Genomic DNA, 17,130 nt, shown 5'->3' with positions numbered 1-17,130 from the left:
ACATCTGTGATCTCATCTGGGACTCCGAACAACCTTCGGTCACCAACACATATAACTCATCTATACTAAAACATCAACGAACCTTAAATGTGCAGACCCTGCGGGTTCGAGACATGACCCGAGACACTCCTCGATCAATATCCAATAGCAGGACGTGGATGTCCATATTGGATCCTACATATTCTACGAAGATCTTATCGGTTGAACCTTTGTGCCAAGGATTCATATAATCCCGTATAACATTCCCTTTGTCCTACGGTATGTTACTTGCCCGAGATTTGATCGTCGGTATCCCTATACCTATTTCAATCTCATTGCCGGCAAGTCTCTTTACTCGTTCCGTAATACAAGATACCGTGAGTTACACTTGAGTCACATTGCTTGCAAGGCTTGTATGTGATGTTGTATTACCGAGTGGGCCCCGAGATACCTCTGCGTCACACGGAGTGACAAATCCCAGTCTTGATCCATGCTAACTCAACGAACACCTTCGGTGATACCTGTAGAGCACCTTTATAGTCACCCAATAACGTTGTGACGTTTGATACACACAAGGTATTCCTCCGGTGTCAGTGAGTTACATGATCTCATGGTCATAGGAATGAACACTTGACACGCAGAAAACAATAGCAACAAAATGACACGGTCACATGCTACGTTCATAGTTTGGGTCTAGTCGAGCACATGATTCTCCTAATGATGTGATCCAGCTATCAAATGACAACACTTGCATATGGTCAGAAAACCTTAACCATCCTTGATCAACTGGCTAGCCAACTAGAGGCTTGCTAGGGACATTGTTTTGTCTATATATCCACACATGTATCTATGCTTTCATTCAATACAATTATAGCATGGATAATAAACGATTATCTTGAAATAGGAAATATAATAATAACTATTTTATCATTGCCTCTAGGGCATATTTCCAACAATCGCCACACCCGTATCCGCCTCCGGTTGATCGGGAACTGTTGGAAAGAAAGAACAAAGAGGATCAAGGGAGCTACTGCTTCTGAATAATACTAAGTCGATCTTAGACCAAATTGCAAAAAATGGAATGACTACTTTCTCCCACCGTTTTAGTGTTTTCCTCTCGAGATTCGTTATGAGGTTAGGAGTATTAATGTATTACTATATCATCGAAGGCGTGCATTGCTGCGCCCATCTATTTTGGCAATAGGTTGATAGGAATTCAATTCATATAAGGTGAGAAAAAAAGAGAAATACTAAGCTGGACAGGTTATATACATTTTAGTTTCATGTATACTCTCTTCGTTCCTAAATATAAGTATTTTTAGAGATTTCGATACGGATTAGATACAAATGCATATAGACATATTTTAAAGTGTAGATTCATCCATTTTCTCCAGATATTGTCCATATTAAAATCTCTAAAAGTACTTGTATTTATGAACAGGGGAGTACAATATATGTATGGTCATTTATATCTTATGGCTTCATTCAAATGAAAAAGTCTTTTTTTATGTAATAGCCTCTTGCTTACTTATACTCTTCACTGGGCTACTCTGAAGAAACTTTAAAACATATCTATAAATTAATAGCCTTGATCAAGGAGCAGTGGCTAACCTTCACTTAATGAAGTAACCACATTAACATGAAGGAAACCACAAGAGTTATGTAACTTCAGGAAATGGCGAAACATCAATGCACGGATTAACTCGGCCCAAGTCATTGGATGGAACCTATGCTTTTCGTGAGTGATGCATTCATAACATGTCGAATAACTTTTGAACCTAAGATTTAGACTTGATTTGCTTTATAAGAAGAAAACAACACATGTATGAATCTCTGATTAATGATCATCATAATAATTACCACACCGAAGGAAAGCCACACACCTTGAAAAAAACACATGATTATTCTTGTATCAAAAACCAAAGGTTTACACAAATGATTCACCTTTGGTGGTTGATGTCATCTTGGATTCACTCGGGTCTTTTCCTATTTCTTGCCAGTTGCAACAATCATAGTAGAGATGTGTACAGTGTAGCTGGTAAAATCATTTGTACCAAAAGATACATAACTTATTAAATAGAGTGTATAACTACATGGAATTAAAATGCAAGAAGGTGCATAAATAAAATATCCAATATGCGCAGGAGTTCATGCAATGTTTTAGAGGCAAATCTTAACTTGAATGAGAATAAATAAGCATTGCTTGACATTTTTATACGATCTAAACCTATATTATCTTCCTTTCACTACTACTTTGATTGGTATTTAGTTCAACGCCTAAAAACTTAAATGCTATTGTACTTACGCAGATATTCAGAAGCAATTGAAAATTAAGAAACATGCATGTGATGTGACCATATACATGTAGTAGTTTCTGAAGAGCACTCGTTTTGAAATAAAGCTTTTGAATAACCTCTGGTTTTTAAAATTTAAATAAGAGAATAATCAACAAACTATAGTACTGCCCAGTAAGAAATTTATGGTTCAATATAGCCTTAACAAGTGATCGATCGTTGGACCAAAATTAGAATTACTAAATAAACCAGTTTAGTTTATAGGTAATGTATTTACTGTAGTACCCGTGCGTCATCTACATAAGCTGAATGAAAGTTTTACTATGCATGATAGAAGCAAATCTGAAAGAACTCCGGGTCGCTATCATCAACAAAATATAGAAATTTTACAACGCAAGAGTAACTAATGATCTTCCATCCCAAGAAGATGTGTCCTCGTGAAGCTTTATACCTAGTTGTAAACCTGGCCTGACCTCTACAGAAACAAAAGAAAAATTAGAGGAAGATGGATAGGGAATTGGGGATTGAGATGGAGTTGATCGGCAAAAACAGATATACCTAGAATAAACTCAGTTTCACACCCTCAGGTTTTCCCTTGTCTCCCTTGCCGTTGATATCCTCTCTACCATCAGCAGTAGCACCGTTAACTACGTCCTTGTGATGCTGCAATGAGTCCTCCCCTCTCTTTGGGAGGACCACTCGCAATGAACCATCTTCCCTTGAATGCTCTTTCTTCAACTCTCAGGGAACACCACAACCTCCTCCGTTTCGAGAATTATGTTCCCAGATTTAATCCTTTGAACCTTATAATAAGCATTGCCAACAATTCGCCCTCATCGATGGAAGATCTGTCATCGGTGGTACCTGATCCCTCGACTCTATTAAATTGTTTTATAGGAGTAGCAGGGAGAATAAACGGGATATCAAACCTTGAAATCGTCAAATCCTTTGATGTTTCGGTCAATCCTCACGATGTCCTCGTTCCACTAGACATCACTATCAATGGCAAGGTGCTCTTGAAGGCGCCTCCGTGCTAAAATTTGGTTAGGACATTCCTTCGAGCGTTTAGTCCGATTGAACTTGGATGATCCAGCACGATGGGCTCCCTGGTAGGCCGGCTATGTCAATCCAGGAATCAATTAGGAGATTTAGGGAGGAAGGAGCGAGGCTGGCGTGGTCCGATAGATGAGCGATCAAGCAAGATACACGTTACCTCCGCCGTCTGGCAACCACACATCCGGTCAGTCCTCCATGCCATCGCCACCACATTTCCTCTTCACGCCCGTCCCTAACGACTCCATGGAGACTGGATGTGGCTGCCCAACTAAGCGATTGTCTGGATAAGAGAGTATGGTGCCACTGCTACGGGATCAAGAAAAGTAGAGCAGCGGGCGACGGGCGGCAGCACATCGACCACACCTAGATCGTGAGGGAGGAGGAGGAAGGAAGGGTTTGCTTTTTCTTTTCTATGGAGCGATCGGCCTAATTGGGCTTTCTGCGGTATGGGGCCTAAATGCACCACACGGCTCCAAAATTTCCACCAGAGTAGCTGCCCTTTAGGACAGAGGCCCAGATCACGAACTGAGTGTAAATGGACGGCTATAAACGACCCAAACGATGACCTGATAACTGAAATCTCTAATGGCCTGAGAGGGCAGCGATTAGGCTCAGTTTTACTGTCCTAAATGCTAAAACATAAATGGGCCAGCCGCTTCGTACCGCTGACACTGGGCCCCACGAGTCACGATACAACGACAGCCATGATTTGAGCTGTAAAGACAATTTTTTTTCCGTATTTGAAAATATTTGGCATCAAATTACACATCCTAAACAACTTCATGTACCATCAGTGCATTTACCTTTTATTTATTCAACACATTTCCGCAGGAACTTAAAAGTAGGGGTGGGCACTATAAAACCGAAAACCGAAAAACCAAACCGAACCGAACTGTATTAACCGATTTGTTGGTTTATTTGGTGGTTTGTTTTTTGGTCCGGTGGGAAATTTTAAGGTTGTTCGATGTTTTGTTTTTGTTCGGTTTTTGGTGCCTAGAAACTGAATAGACCGAACAAACCAATATGTGGGATACCCCATGTAATACCTTGTTTTCGTAAGTGCAACAGTATGAAGACATCACACATTTCTTCGCACATAATATATTTCACATTCCATGTGCTTTTTCTACTTAATTATGGTTACTAGTCTGCTTGACCGAATGAATTATAGAATGATATTAAGGTTTCTAGAACTTATGATTATCTTTTTGCATATTATACAATCCAAATGAGTTCTCTCGAGTCATTACACTTATATTGACAAGTGCATGAATTTTGGTTTTTCGGTTAACCGAACAAACCGAACTGATATATTATGATTAATATGGTTCGGTTTTTAAATTTTAAATGATTATTTCAATTTCTATTTCTTCGAAACCAAAATTACATAGAACTGAATAAACCGAACCGTATTAATCATATAAACCGAACGCCCAGCCCTACTTAAAAGACAATAGTCCAAACAAATCTGGTCCTTTTCTCCAGAAAAGGAATAAAACCCAATCCAGTTGTCCCTTGCTGTACGGGCTGCATTTCCATTACCAGCATACAAGCTTGCGCTTAATCTGGGGACGGACTGGAAGGATCCTTCACTCAATCAAAGCCACCTCTTCGCCAAGCTCTCCGCGGCATCAATACATTCCACGTCGCTCTCCAGGAACAATAATTGGGACTCGAGAGGAACCCGTAGCCAGACGGGGAGGCGCAGGAATCGCGAATCGATGGGCAGCGTCGAGAGGTCGGAGGTGGCGCTATCCAGCCTTCCGCCGCCGCAGCCACCGCCGCCGCCGGTGGCGGCGCCCGCAGGAGCAGGCTCTGCGGACGCAGGGCAAGAGGTGAGCTCCCCCAACCTCCTCTCCACCTCATCCTGCATCTTGTCGTTGTCGTAGCGGTGGCGCGTCGATTTGGCTGCCCCGCCATCGCGCGGCGCACGCAAGCGGAGATTCGATTCTGCGTGCGAGAGCAGGGAATTTTTTCTCGAGCGGAGGAACCTTGGAGCAGACGTGGAGCCCACTGCAATCGGCCACGACGGCCCATTCAGCTCCAGCCCTGAACAGCTCCAGCCCCTGGTGGGTTGCAATTGGCAAGCCCACTGAAATCCTATCCAGCCTTGTAGAGCTGTAGTATACGTGTTAACGTGTATAGGCGGAGCTAGCGACGTGGCGGTACGTTCGGCGACAGATGTTACCGAATGCCGATGAGCCGGACAGGGACAGCGCTCGCCGCCGTCTGCGTAGGCGAGCGGCAAAATGTCCAACTCCACCGAAGCTGCACAGTGCACAGCAATCAGTTCAGATATCGTAGCTCCATCACAGCATTTGAATTGATACGGCGTCCATCCTTCTTTCTCTTTTGCGAATGAGCATTTGATTTGATACTGCATCTGCATTTGCTATCCTGTCAGTTGATCGCTTGTTGCCACAACTCAACACTTCTCATGCTCTAATGCTGTCGTCTGAAGAAGTTTACGTCTTCTTTTCTCCAGCAGAAGCCCGCCCAGAACGGCGGACCGGCGACCGGCGCCGCACCGGCGATGGGCGAGGAAGGCACGGAGTACCGGGGCCTCCCTGGCGGCGCGCCAGCGCCATCGCCGGCGTCGCTCTCGATCGTCCCGCTCATCTTCATCATCTTCTACGAGGTCTCCGGCGGGCCGTTCGGTATCGAGGACAGCGTGGGCGCGGCGGGGCCGCTCCTCGCCATCGCGGGCTTCCTTGCCCTCCCCGTCATCTGGAGCGTCCCGGAGGCCCTCATCACGGCGGAGCTGGGCACCATGTTCCCGGAGAACAGCGGCTACGTCGTGTGGGTGGCCTCGGCGCTCGGCCCCTACTGGGGGTTCCAGCAGGGCTGGATGAAGTGGCTCAGCGGCGTCATCGACAACGCTCTCTACCCCGTCCTCTTCCTGGACTACCTCAAGTCCGGCGTCCCGGCGCTGGGCGGAGGCGCGCCGAGGACTGTCGCCGTCCTTGGGTTGACCGCGCTGCTCACGCTCCTCAACTACCGCGGGCTCACCGTCGTTGGGTGGGCTGCCATCTGCCTCGGGGTCTTCTCCCTCCTGCCTTTCCTGGTCATGGGCTTCATCTCCATCCCCAAGCTCCGGCCGGCGAGGTGGCTCGAGGTCGATCTCCACAACGTCGACTGGAACCTGTACCTGAACACTCTGTTCTGGAACCTCAACTACTGGGACTCGATCAGCACGTTATCCGGCGAGATCAAGAACACTGCAAAGACTCTGCCCAAGGCGCTGTTCTACGCGGTCATCTTCGTGGTCGTCGGTTACCTGTACCCTCTCCTCGCCGGGACCGGCGCGGTGCCTCTGGACAGGGGGCAGTGGACCGACGGCTACTTCGCGGACATCGCGAAGCTGCTCGGCGGCGCGTGGCTGATGTGGTGGATGCAGGCGGCGGCGGCGATGTCGAACATGGGCATGTTCGTGGCGGAGATGAGCAGCGACTCATACCAGCTCCTGGGCATGGCGGAGCGGGGCATGCTGCCGGCCTTCTTCGCGACCCGGTCGCGGTACGGAACCCCGCTGGTCGGCATCCTCTTCTCGGCCTCCGGCGTGCTGCTGCTGTCGACGATGAGCTTCCAGGAAATCGTGGCGGCCGAGAACTTCCTCTACTGCTTCGGCATGCTCCTCGAGTTCCTCTCGTTCGTCCTGCTGCGGGTGAGGCGGCCCGACGCCCCGCGGCCGTACAGGGTGCCGCTGGGCACAGCCGGATGCGTGGTCATGCTGGTGCCCGCGACGGCGCTGATCGTGGCGGTGCTCGCGCTGTCGACGCTGAAGGTGGCGCTGGTGAGCCTCGGTGCCCTGGCTATCGGGCTCGTGCTGCAGCCTCTGCTGAAGTTCGTGGAGAAGAAGCAGTGGCTCAGGTTCTCCGTCAACTCGGACCTCCCCGGCATTGACGTCAACCACCAGCCTGCCGCTCCCGACGACCCGTTGCTCGTGTAGGGGCGAAAAATCGGCTAAACTTTTGCCTCGGGAGCAGGTGCATTCTCGCGTCAGTTTGCGCTTGTTGAGTTTTGACTGGCGATGTACAAATTTCGAGATCGAGTAAACCAAATAGTCTCAAGTAAAGTTAAAAAAAGAAAAAGAAAAATAGTCGCAAGTTGATGGTTACAATTTGGAAGGGAGCACCGGAAGGGGCGATCATTACGCGTTTCATTCTCTTGACAACTGGTACATGACGTGGTTACGTTATACTCCATCCGTTTACAAATACTACACCAAAAATTTTAATATGGACATTTTGATATTAAATATATGTCTTTTATACACTACGTACGGATGCATATAAACATTTTGATCCATATGTTATTTATATTCGAAAATTTAAAAAGATTTATAATTAGGAATGGAGGAAGTAGTCAAAATAGAATCAAATATTCCATAATGTACAAATAAACATGGTAGACACAGAAAAGGTAAAAAAAGAAAAATATAAGAACATACTCCCGGTATAAAAAAACATCACCCACTCTCGTTATAAAAAATAACCTAACAATTTCGTGAAAAAAGAAAAACCTCACAATCTCACCCACCTCGTTTAAAAAAAAACACACCCGAACCACCCACTCCCCCCCCCACCCGATACCCCCCCCCCCCCACAATCTCACCCACTCCCCCTCTCCCCACTCGATCCTATCCTCTCCTCTCAGTGCACACCACAGCCCTCTCCCCACCCAAACCTTATTCTCTCCTCGGCGACTCCGGTGTGCTCCTCCCATCAGATCCTCATCCGCCTCGCGCTCCCGGAGCTGCTCCGCGTCCGCTCCGTCGCCCGTCCCCTGTCCCACCTCATCTCCTCCCCGGACTTCCGCCGCTTCTACCACCTATCCTCCGTCTCGTCCGGCCACGCCCCGGCCGCCGCGTGGCTCCTTGTGTTCAAGAAGCTCCCGAGTTGCGCAGCGCGAGCCACGCAAGGATGCAGTCCTGGTGGTACATGTGGCTGCAGGGCATCTCCCGGGCCTCGTCGCCCAGCTCGAAGGCCTCCTTGCAGACGGCGCAGTGGGAGTCGGCGCCGACGTGGTAGGCGGCGACGACGACGGTGGGCATGGACTCGACGGCGGCATTGGAGGCCGGCGGATTGTCGCAGGGGCGGACGGCGCCGAAGCCGCCGGCCTCGATCTGGGCGAGCTGCTCGAGGAGGCGCTCGAAGCCGGAGCCCATGAGGAAGTCGGACATGCTCTCGGGCAGCGGGCGGAGGCCGGATCCGGCGCCGTCGTCGTAGAAGCGCTCGAAGCTGCTGGTGGCGTGGCCGGACCTCGGCGGGCGCGTCCGCGGCGGCGCGGCGTCGGACGAAGGATGGCCCGCGCGACGGCCCTGCGCGGCGGCGGCGCGTCCATCTGCTCCAGGAAGCCGCCGTCGCAGCCGGGGCAGGCCAGCCCGGCGTCCCCCTCCGTGCGCACGAACCGCTCGCAGCTGTAGCACCAGTAGGACGGCGCCCCCGCCGCCACCGCCGGGCCGGCAGCCGTGGCCGCCCACCGATCCATCGGGAGTATTCTCCAGTCGATGAAAGTATTATGGTCACGTATCCACGCGACAAAAGAACAGGTACTACGACGTGCTGTTAAGATCTGACAACCTGTCCCATTGCAGCATGATGTCAGTAGAGAGCTTGAAAAGCTGAAGCTTAAGTCTGTTGATGCATCTCTTCAGGCAAGTCAGTGGTGTGGCTGCTGTCAAAAAGGGTGAATTTACGAGTTCAGCAGAAATGTTTAAATCATCTTACCTCTGATCCTTATTTATGTGTATCAGGTGAATGAATTAGCTGCGAGGCGCATGGAAGTGGAAGCTCAGTTAAGTCAGATCCAGGCCAGGGTGGATAATGCTACAGCTTCATTCTCAGAGTTCACTTGGGAAGAGATTGATAATGCAAGGTCATGCAAGATCGGAATTGGGTCTAATGGAACGGTATACAAGGGCCATATCAATCACTTGGATGTAGCGATAAAGTCCTTCATTCTAATGATAGCACCAGTACCAAGTATTTCAACCAAGAGGTATTATTTATTTCCTGAATTCATCCTCTTCCAGCGCGGCTTTGTGCTAGATTATTTCATCTGCCTCGTGATTTCTGATTAGTATTTATGATCTTTGAGCTCGATTTGAAGAGACCACGACAAAAGATCGATTATAATTAGTTCAGTGTTCTGACAGATATGTGTAGTTAGTCTTGAGAAGTTGGCAATCAGCGTGATGGAAGATCCATCAAGCGATAGTGGGCAATCAGCAAACGGCGCTGAGCCTGAGCTGGACCCCATGAAATTGTATGACAATGAAGAGAGCAGATCCCATACCGTGGATGATTCAAATGGACAGTCTTCTATGGATGTTGACAGAAAACAGCTTTCTGTGGATGCTGATATGAATGAGAAACCATCCTTGGATGGTGATGGTAAGGGAAAGTACTCCGAGTCACATGCAGAAGTTCCAATTGACATGAGCTTGGGAAGCCTAGAGAGGTTCTGCAAGGAAGCATCAAGGTCATTTTTTGATGAGGTTGGTCTGATTAGCCATCAGATAAATTCCTACAACGAGTTTGTCTCGCATGGGCTCCAGGAGCTATTTGATTCGCTTGGAGAAGTGATTGTCGAGCCAGGTTATGATTCCTCAAAGAAAGGAACTGTTGGTGGTTGGAGGCGTGCCGTCATCAGGTTTGGCAGAGTGAAACTGGAAAAGCCTGTATTTTGGTCTGGCAAAGATGATATTGATGAGGAGTCACTTAAGCTGAAGCCTAGACATGCTCGCCTCCAAAATATGACATATTCCTCCAAAATGGGAGTAGAAGTGCATATTCAGGTCAGCAGTCTTCATGTTCTTTATATTCTATAATTACTTACTCTTTTATGTTGTTGTCTGTTTATGAAGTGTTGCACACATGAATGCAATCTCTGGGATCGATGCTTCCAAAAGTATTTGTAACTGTAAAATGATGTGACATGCATGCTATGACCCTGTTTTTTTAAGTGTTGTTGACAACACACAATTTTAATCCTGTTTGTAAGTTAATCCTGTAAAAAGATGCAAAGACCTTGTCTATCTATCTACTGATCTTGTGAAGCTGATGTTGTCTTCATTTAATTTGGTAGTTGATTTATTCCCTGGTACCCCAATTAATGTAGCAAAACAGTCCATTGACAGAACATGAAATCGAGCAGTCAAGGAACAAATGGCTGCTTTCCAGATTAGCTTAGCAGTCAGCAACATACATAGTTGTAGATGCCACTGATGTCTGCTAATGTTTTATGCACTTGATTCTATTGAACTGTTGTGTTGATATGTTAATTTACTTTCATAAACTATGTGCTAAGATGTCTTATGGTGTGTGTGTTTTGAAGTTACCATATCATCACTGGGTACTCATATTTGTGCACTTAGGGTGTGTTTGGTTGCATTCTCATCTCAGCATAGTTGTTCCCGCTTCGTGCATGCTCATCTCAACACCCCTCTTCATGCATGCTCTCTTCATGCATGCATCTATTGTATTTGTGTTAAGCTAGTGTGGAGTCATGCACCCTTCATACACTCTACCAAACACCCAAGGGTGGGTCGGGAAGGGAACTTTTAGGCTCATGCACCCTTCATGCATCCTACCAAACACACCGTTAGGTGTTACAGTCACTGAGTCACCCAATTGCCTGACGTATTTGAAACTGTTCACAGATTTATTCTATGGAGAAAAGTGACAAGTCTAAAACAGAGAATGATGTTTTTGGTCACAAGAGGGTTCTTATGGATGAAACTCATCTGGTGTCTATTGGCCACCTTCCAGTCATGGTTAATTCAAATTTATGCTGGTTGCATGAACTCAAGGAAAGTGACTGCCTTTTTGATTCTGGTGGATACTTTTTGATCAGGGGAATGGAGAAGGTATAATTCTATTGATCTCTCTTTGCTTATTTTAGTTGATGAATCATGCAGGGAATGTTGTATTATCAAATGCTGTAAATGCTTCTTTTGTCACCAAGACGGAGTACAGAGCTGCGAGCTTTCTTAGTTTTGATTTTTTTATTATATATGCCATTGAAATCATTCCGAGAAAAAAAAGTTTACATGAGTACCATGTGAATTGGTCTGCTTCCATATGTTGAACTGTTATGACTTTTTATTTTACTTCAATATATTAGTATTTAAAATCAATATATTTGCTTCTTAGGTTACATTGGGAAATCAAGAAATTGTTGGTTAAATTTTTCAATGCCAGTTATATGTTTGGAATTATAAATTAAGGAACTATAGACCTATAAGATGGGATGAAGTGATGAAGCCATAACAGTTCAGTGACTGGGATTGGAAATAACAAACCAATTCTCCTTAGCTGTGGTTGTTTTCTGCAATCCGCTTAGACAATATGAGCTATTTCAGTTTAAGTTACTTAGACAATGAATTTATCAGCTACCTTTGTAAATTTAACAAAACAATTCCATGTTTGCTTTATTTATCCATTTCGTCTGCCTAGAAGCACTGCTACTTATGTCAAGTTATGAATTCTGCAGTATGGATTATTCAACTACTACTTAATATTTGTAGGTTCCAATATCAGTTCCCTCATCATATGGCCTTGAAACCATCCTAACAATCAATCCAATGTACAGTGATATTCAGTTGAAAGAAGTGCACTACAATGCTACAGGTAATATGGCTTGACTTTCTGACTCTTCCATTGTTTTAAATTGCAGACCTACTGTAGTATTCTAGTTTTAGATTTCATATATTTCAGCGTTTCCAGTGTTGTATTGGACTATATGTTGCTCAAGTATATACACATTTTCTTTCAAAAAAAAATATATACCCATTTAGCTGCTTGCCTTTATCATGTTATCCAGTTCTTTATCTTACTATGTGGTATATGAATGTGCTAATCTTCTCCTTATTATGTCATTGCAGCAATGGACGAAAGCACCAAGTTCCTTCAGCTGATTCTTAGTGGCATTGATGGAGGCTAGACAAGGTTTGGAAAAGGAGTTAATCATGCTCTCTGTCTCTCTGTTTTGGCACTACTATATAGTAGTCAACTTAGTACTAATTACTGTTGATTGACCCAACTCAAATTAATAAATCCTTCATTAACTTAGTACTAATTACTGTTGATTTATAGAAGATGATCCCTAAAATAATTTCTGATTTTTTTCAGACAGGTACAAAATGTTTTGATGTCACTCAAATTGTATTTTCAAAATTGTGACATATTTGTGTTCCAACACACCTATAATAATCAATAGTAAAACATATTTGAGTTTTTTTATCGAGCAATTTATCGGTGTCTTATATAAAACAATATGACCTTTATTTAAAACAATATGAGAACGTGCGTAACATACGATCCGGAAACATGTCTTGTTGAGTTTTGACTGGCGATGTACAAATTTCGAGATCGAGTAAACCAAATAGTCTCAAGTAAAGTTAAAAAAAGAAAAAGAAAATTAGTCGCAAGTTGATGGTTACAATTTGGAAGGGAGCACCGGAAGGGGCGATCATTACGCGTTTCATTCACTCTTGATAACTGGTACATGATGTGGTTACGTTATACTCCATCCGTTTATAAATATAAGGTGTATTATTTTTTCTAAAAATCAAACTTCTTTAACTTTAATCAAGTTTGTGAACAACAATATTAATATCTAGAATACCGAATCGTTTTCACTGGTTCCACCATGAAATATGCTTTTATATTTGATATACTGAGTATTGTAAGTTTTTATATATTTTGCTATAAAGCTGGTTAAACAGAGACACCTTTTGATTTTTTTTAAACTAATACACCTTATATTTAGGAACACAGGGAGTATATACTCATTCTATTTTTAAATATAAGATTTTTTATATATTTTACTATACATTATATACGGATGTATATAAAAATATTTGAAAGGGTAGATTTAACCCATTTTGCTCCGTGTGTAGTTCATGATGAAATCCCTAAAAGGTCTTATATTTAGACGTTGGGGTAATCATTATTTGTAGTTACTTACTCCATCTGTACCAGAATATTTGTTGTTGGGGAGAACTAGTTTAGTTCTCTTCAACAACAAATATTATGGAAGAGAGGGAGTACAAAACAAGGTTAAGTGGTTGACTAAAAAAGTAATATTTTTTATTTTTTTCTATCTCTTTATTCATGTTTATTACATTTGCCTAGGAGTACGTATATAGCTACTTTATTTCATTAGAGCATCAGAGTCGCAACTTGCAAATCTGACCTACTAAACGCCTGCGAATGCGTTAGGGCACTGACCGGACGCGCCTTATATTTCCCTCTGCACATCCATGTATCTCATATCCCACGCCCTATATCCATACTACACATGCAACATTGAGCTACTCTACGTGATGAAACACCACACAACAAAATTGAAAGAAAACGAACAAAAGATCACCACTTCTTCGCCGGACCTTTCCCCTTTGGATCACCGACGCAACTGTAGTTGTTCACGGTTGGCAGAGGGTCTTGGTCGTTGTCGGAGGAGGTGCCGCTATCGACGTGGTCGTAGTTGGAGAAGGAGAGGATGATGAGGCCCTTCATCCGCTAGACCGTCCTGTCCTGCTCCTGCTTCGACCTCGCGAGACAGGCCTTCTCCTCCGCTGCCTCCCTCGTCTCGTGCTCCGACTACTCAATACCTAGCCGGAGCGCCTTGGCGTTCTTCCGTCAAAGGCGGCGAGCATCCGTCTCCACATTCCTGAGCGACCGGCAGTACACCCATGCGAGGAGGTGTTCATCCTCGTCGGTTTCAGTCAGCATCCCGCGGCGGCGGCGCACGGATTGCGCCAATCCCTCTCCCTTGCCCGCTGCCTTTCACGGAGGGCGGCGCGCAACTCCGATTTTGAGTGCGAGTGCGGGCTGTCGGCGCGGGCACTAGGATCCAACGATGTCCGTGTGGAAGAGCGGCCAACCCAGAAAGGACACCATGCGGGGCAAGTGCGGACTGCACAGTTTTGCCGGAGTTGCGTGTGGGCCCGGAGGGTCCAGCTCGCGCATCCGCGCTCCACTGGTGCGGGACCTGCGTGGTGGGCGGGAGGGTCCAGCTCCCGCGTCCATGCTCCATCGGTGCGGGAGCTGCGGATTAGCTCTTGATCGAGAGCTACTGTCGGTGTCCACCTTGGACAGCTCCAAGGCGATGCGGAGGGCCAATTCCTCGTCGTAGTCTACGTTTGAACCATTGGAGCCAGAGCTCGACATTGGAGTCAATGGGATCGGATGAGGAGAGGGAGATGATGGGACGAAGGGAGAGAGAGTTAGCTCGGGTTCGGAGAGAGGCGCCCGGAGTGGGGATTTTGTGGGACAGCGATGGGGTTAGGCGGGCACAACCGGGCGTGACCGAGCCGCCCCATTCTGCCCTATATTTGGGCTGGATATGAAGGGTGCCGGTCAACCCGGCGTTTCGGGTGGATTTGAGAGGCCGGTTTGGTCGCGTTTATGTGACCGTCACTGACCGGAATACCTGTCGAAGAGTTTGAGGGGGGTATGAGGGCTCCGGTTGTAGATGCTCATGTCGGAGCTTGCTCAAGGTGAAGTAGTGCGTCCAGCACACCGCACTCTCCGCCAGCACCACCCGCGCTCCACCGACCGTGTCGGGCCAGCCGCGCCCACCTCCACTGCCCGGCTTCTTCCCGCTGCCACCTGCGCCTCCCGCGCCCCCCGCACCTCCCCAACAGCAAGGCGGAGACGGAGGGGGCCGACGCAACCGGTGGGGTGCCGGGGGTCACCGCGAGCCACAACAGCAACAGCCACCGCCGGAGGGGTACCGCGCCACCAGGCTCCTACTCCCCCGTGGACCGCCGGACAGAATCCGTGGAGTGACGTTGTGCATGCCTACCACATGCCGGTCCCACGGGCTCCCACACCCGGTCTCCTTGGCCCGAGTCCCGCCAGCCACTAGGCCATCTTCGGCCTGCCCTAGCAAACGGCCGGCGCCCGCTACAGCGCCCCTCTCGCCCCGCCGCCTCTCGGCTCCTATGGCGCCCTAGCTTCGGCACCACCCTATGGAGGTCTCCTGCCTACGCCGACACCCGGCCCATGGGATCCCTCCCTCCTAGCATCTCTTCACTTGGCACCCTCGCCTAACCGCTATGGCAGTGGAGGCGACAGGTACATGGAGACCGGTGCTACTGTGCACATGATACCTCATCACGGTAACCTCATCTCTTCCACACCCGTTCATACACCTACTCGTATCACCGTTGGCAACGGTTCCTCCCTCCCTATCACTCACAAAGGTAGCACTAGTTTTCCTTCCACCTCCACCCCTATCACCATGAACAATGTTCTTGTTTCACCTGAACTTCTCACAAATCTTGTCTCTTTCGTTGTCTAGCCCATGAGAATCCTCCTATTTTTTAATTTGACGGTGCCGGTTTTTCTGTGAAGGACGCCCGCACGCAGATGGTGCTCCACTGATGTGATAGCCCCGAGGATATCTATCCTGTGCACGCCGGCGCTACTTCCTCCAGACCCGCTGCTTTGGCCGCTGGCGTCGACCTCTGGCATGCTCGCTTGGGTCGCCCAAACCCCACCATCTTGCGTCAAATCCTTAGGAGTTTTTCTTTCTCACGTAATAAACTCGACGAACATACTTGTGAGGCTTGCCGTTTAGGCAAGCACATTCGCCTTCCCTTTAGTGCGTCTACTACTATCTCCACTTTTCCGTTTCAGCTACTTCATAGTGATGTTTGGACACCTCCCGTCACAAGTAACATGAGTTATCTATACTATTTGGTGATTTTAGATCATTTCTCTCATTGTGTGTGGACTTTTCCTCTTCGTCGTAAATCTGATGCTCTCGCCACACTCACATCCTTTTTCGCCTATGTCACCACACTGCTCGGTCGCCCTATACTTGCACTCCAAACCGACAACGGAAAAGAGTTCGGCAATCTCGCTCTTCGCACTTTTCTTGCCTCTCATGGCACCACCTTTCGCCTAACGTGCCCATACACCTCGCAGCAGAACAGCCGTGCCGAGCGCATCCTTCACACTCTTAATGATTCCGCCCGCACGTTACTCTTTCACACTAGCGTGCCCGCTCGGTTTTGGCCCGATGCCCTCGCCACCGCTACACTCCTCATCAACATTCGTCCCTGTCGCCCTAGGTGGAACTACGCCCCTCATCACCTCCTTTTTGGAGCACCTCCATCCTACGACGGTCTTCGCATCTCTGGATCACTTTGCTACCCTAGCATCGCCACCACCGCTCCTCATAAACTCGCTCCCCATTCCCTTCCGTGTGTCTTTCTAGGCTATCCCTCCAACACCAAAGGTTACCGGTGCTATGATCCTGTTACTCACCGTGTGTACACCTCGCGGCATGTGTATTTCATCGAGACGGTGTTTCCTTTTTTCCAGGTACCTCTGGCCACCTCGACGCCACTCGTTGCGCCCTCCCTGGGCGCGACGTGCAACCACACCGATCCGCACCGGCTCGGCGGCTGCTGCTGGCGCCACCCGGGTTCCAAGCTACCTCCCCCGAGGTCGAGCCTGCCCGGGCCCCTGGGTCCACCCCGCCCACCTCCTCCACCGTGACGGTCGAGGCCGCGTTGGCCCCCACCTCCGGTGCCATGGTGGGCTCCCCCGCTGCTGCACCGACACACCCCGTTGTGGGCTCCCCCGCTACTGCGCCGACACACCCCGCCGGTAACGCGGCGGGCTCCCCGGCCCGCACGAGTTCTGCCGCGACAAGCTCGACATCATCCTTGCTCGCCGCTGCTGGTGTCACTCCCGTCGATGACTCAGCGTCCGGTTCCCCCGAGGAACAGGCCGCCCGTGTGGACTCGGCCATCTTCGCCGCTCCGATTCATCGCATGATG

The 17,130-nt window shown here is 47.8% G+C and overlaps 2 protein-coding genes and 1 pseudogene across 4 annotated transcripts; 2 read left to right on the top strand and 1 right to left on the bottom strand.

Annotated features, from left to right (window-relative positions):
• Nucleotides 1-4,555: 4,555 nt before the first annotated feature.
• Nucleotides 4,556-7,446, top strand: LOC123404291 (polyamine transporter PUT1). 3 transcript variants are annotated; one of them, XM_045098217.1, is made up of 2 exons: nt 4,556-5,164; nt 5,818-7,446. In XM_045098217.1, the coding sequence occupies exons 1-2, from the start codon at nt 5,051-5,053 to the stop codon at nt 7,276-7,278; spliced, it is 1,575 nt and encodes a 524-aa protein (XP_044954152.1). In that variant the 5' UTR covers nt 4,556-5,050; the 3' UTR covers nt 7,279-7,446. The 3 variants fall into 3 exon arrangements, with proteins under 3 accessions (XP_044954152.1, XP_044954151.1, XP_044954153.1); XM_045098216.1 differs by having other exon boundaries at nt 5,815-7,446; XM_045098218.1 differs by having other exon boundaries at nt 4,558-5,728.
• A 765-nt stretch (nt 7,447-8,211) lies between these two features.
• Nucleotides 8,212-8,819, bottom strand: LOC123405600 (annotated as a pseudogene).
• Nucleotides 8,820-9,525: 706 nt separating this feature from the next.
• Nucleotides 9,526-11,222, top strand: LOC123404292 (DNA-directed RNA polymerases IV and V subunit 2-like). The gene is made up of 2 exons (XM_045098219.1): nt 9,526-10,128; nt 10,993-11,222. Exons 1-2 carry the CDS (start codon nt 9,526-9,528, stop codon nt 11,203-11,205), a joined length of 816 nt encoding a protein of 271 aa, XP_044954154.1. The 3' UTR covers nt 11,206-11,222.
• The last annotated feature ends 5,908 nt before the right edge of the window (nt 11,223-17,130 follow it).

This window comes from Hordeum vulgare, chromosome 6H (assembly GCF_904849725.1).
Source record: "Hordeum vulgare subsp. vulgare chromosome 6H, MorexV3_pseudomolecules_assembly, whole genome shotgun sequence".
NCBI classification, from domain to species: Eukaryota; Viridiplantae; Streptophyta; class Magnoliopsida; order Poales; family Poaceae; genus Hordeum; species Hordeum vulgare.
Note: the sequence above shows the minus strand (reverse complement) of the source record. Positions and strands in the feature narration are given on the sequence as shown.

What these genes read in the sequence shown, in the direction of transcription:
- LOC123404291 (XM_045098216.1), top strand. Translation starts at nt 5,051, where the DNA reads ATGGGCAGCGTCGAGAGGTCGGAGGTGGCGCTATCCAGCCTTCCGCCG. An exon ending in CTGCGGACGCAGGGCAAGAG is followed by an intron (nt 5,165 to 5,814) that starts GTGAGCTCCCCC and finishes TCTTTTCTCCAG; the next exon opens with CAGAAGCCCGCCCAGAACGG.
- LOC123404292 (XM_045098219.1), top strand. Translation starts at nt 9,526, where the DNA reads ATGGAAGATCCATCAAGCGATAGTGGGCAATCAGCAAACGGCGCTGAG. An exon ending in GAGTAGAAGTGCATATTCAG is followed by an intron (nt 10,129 to 10,992) that starts GTCAGCAGTCTT and finishes AACTGTTCACAG; the next exon opens with ATTTATTCTATGGAGAAAAG.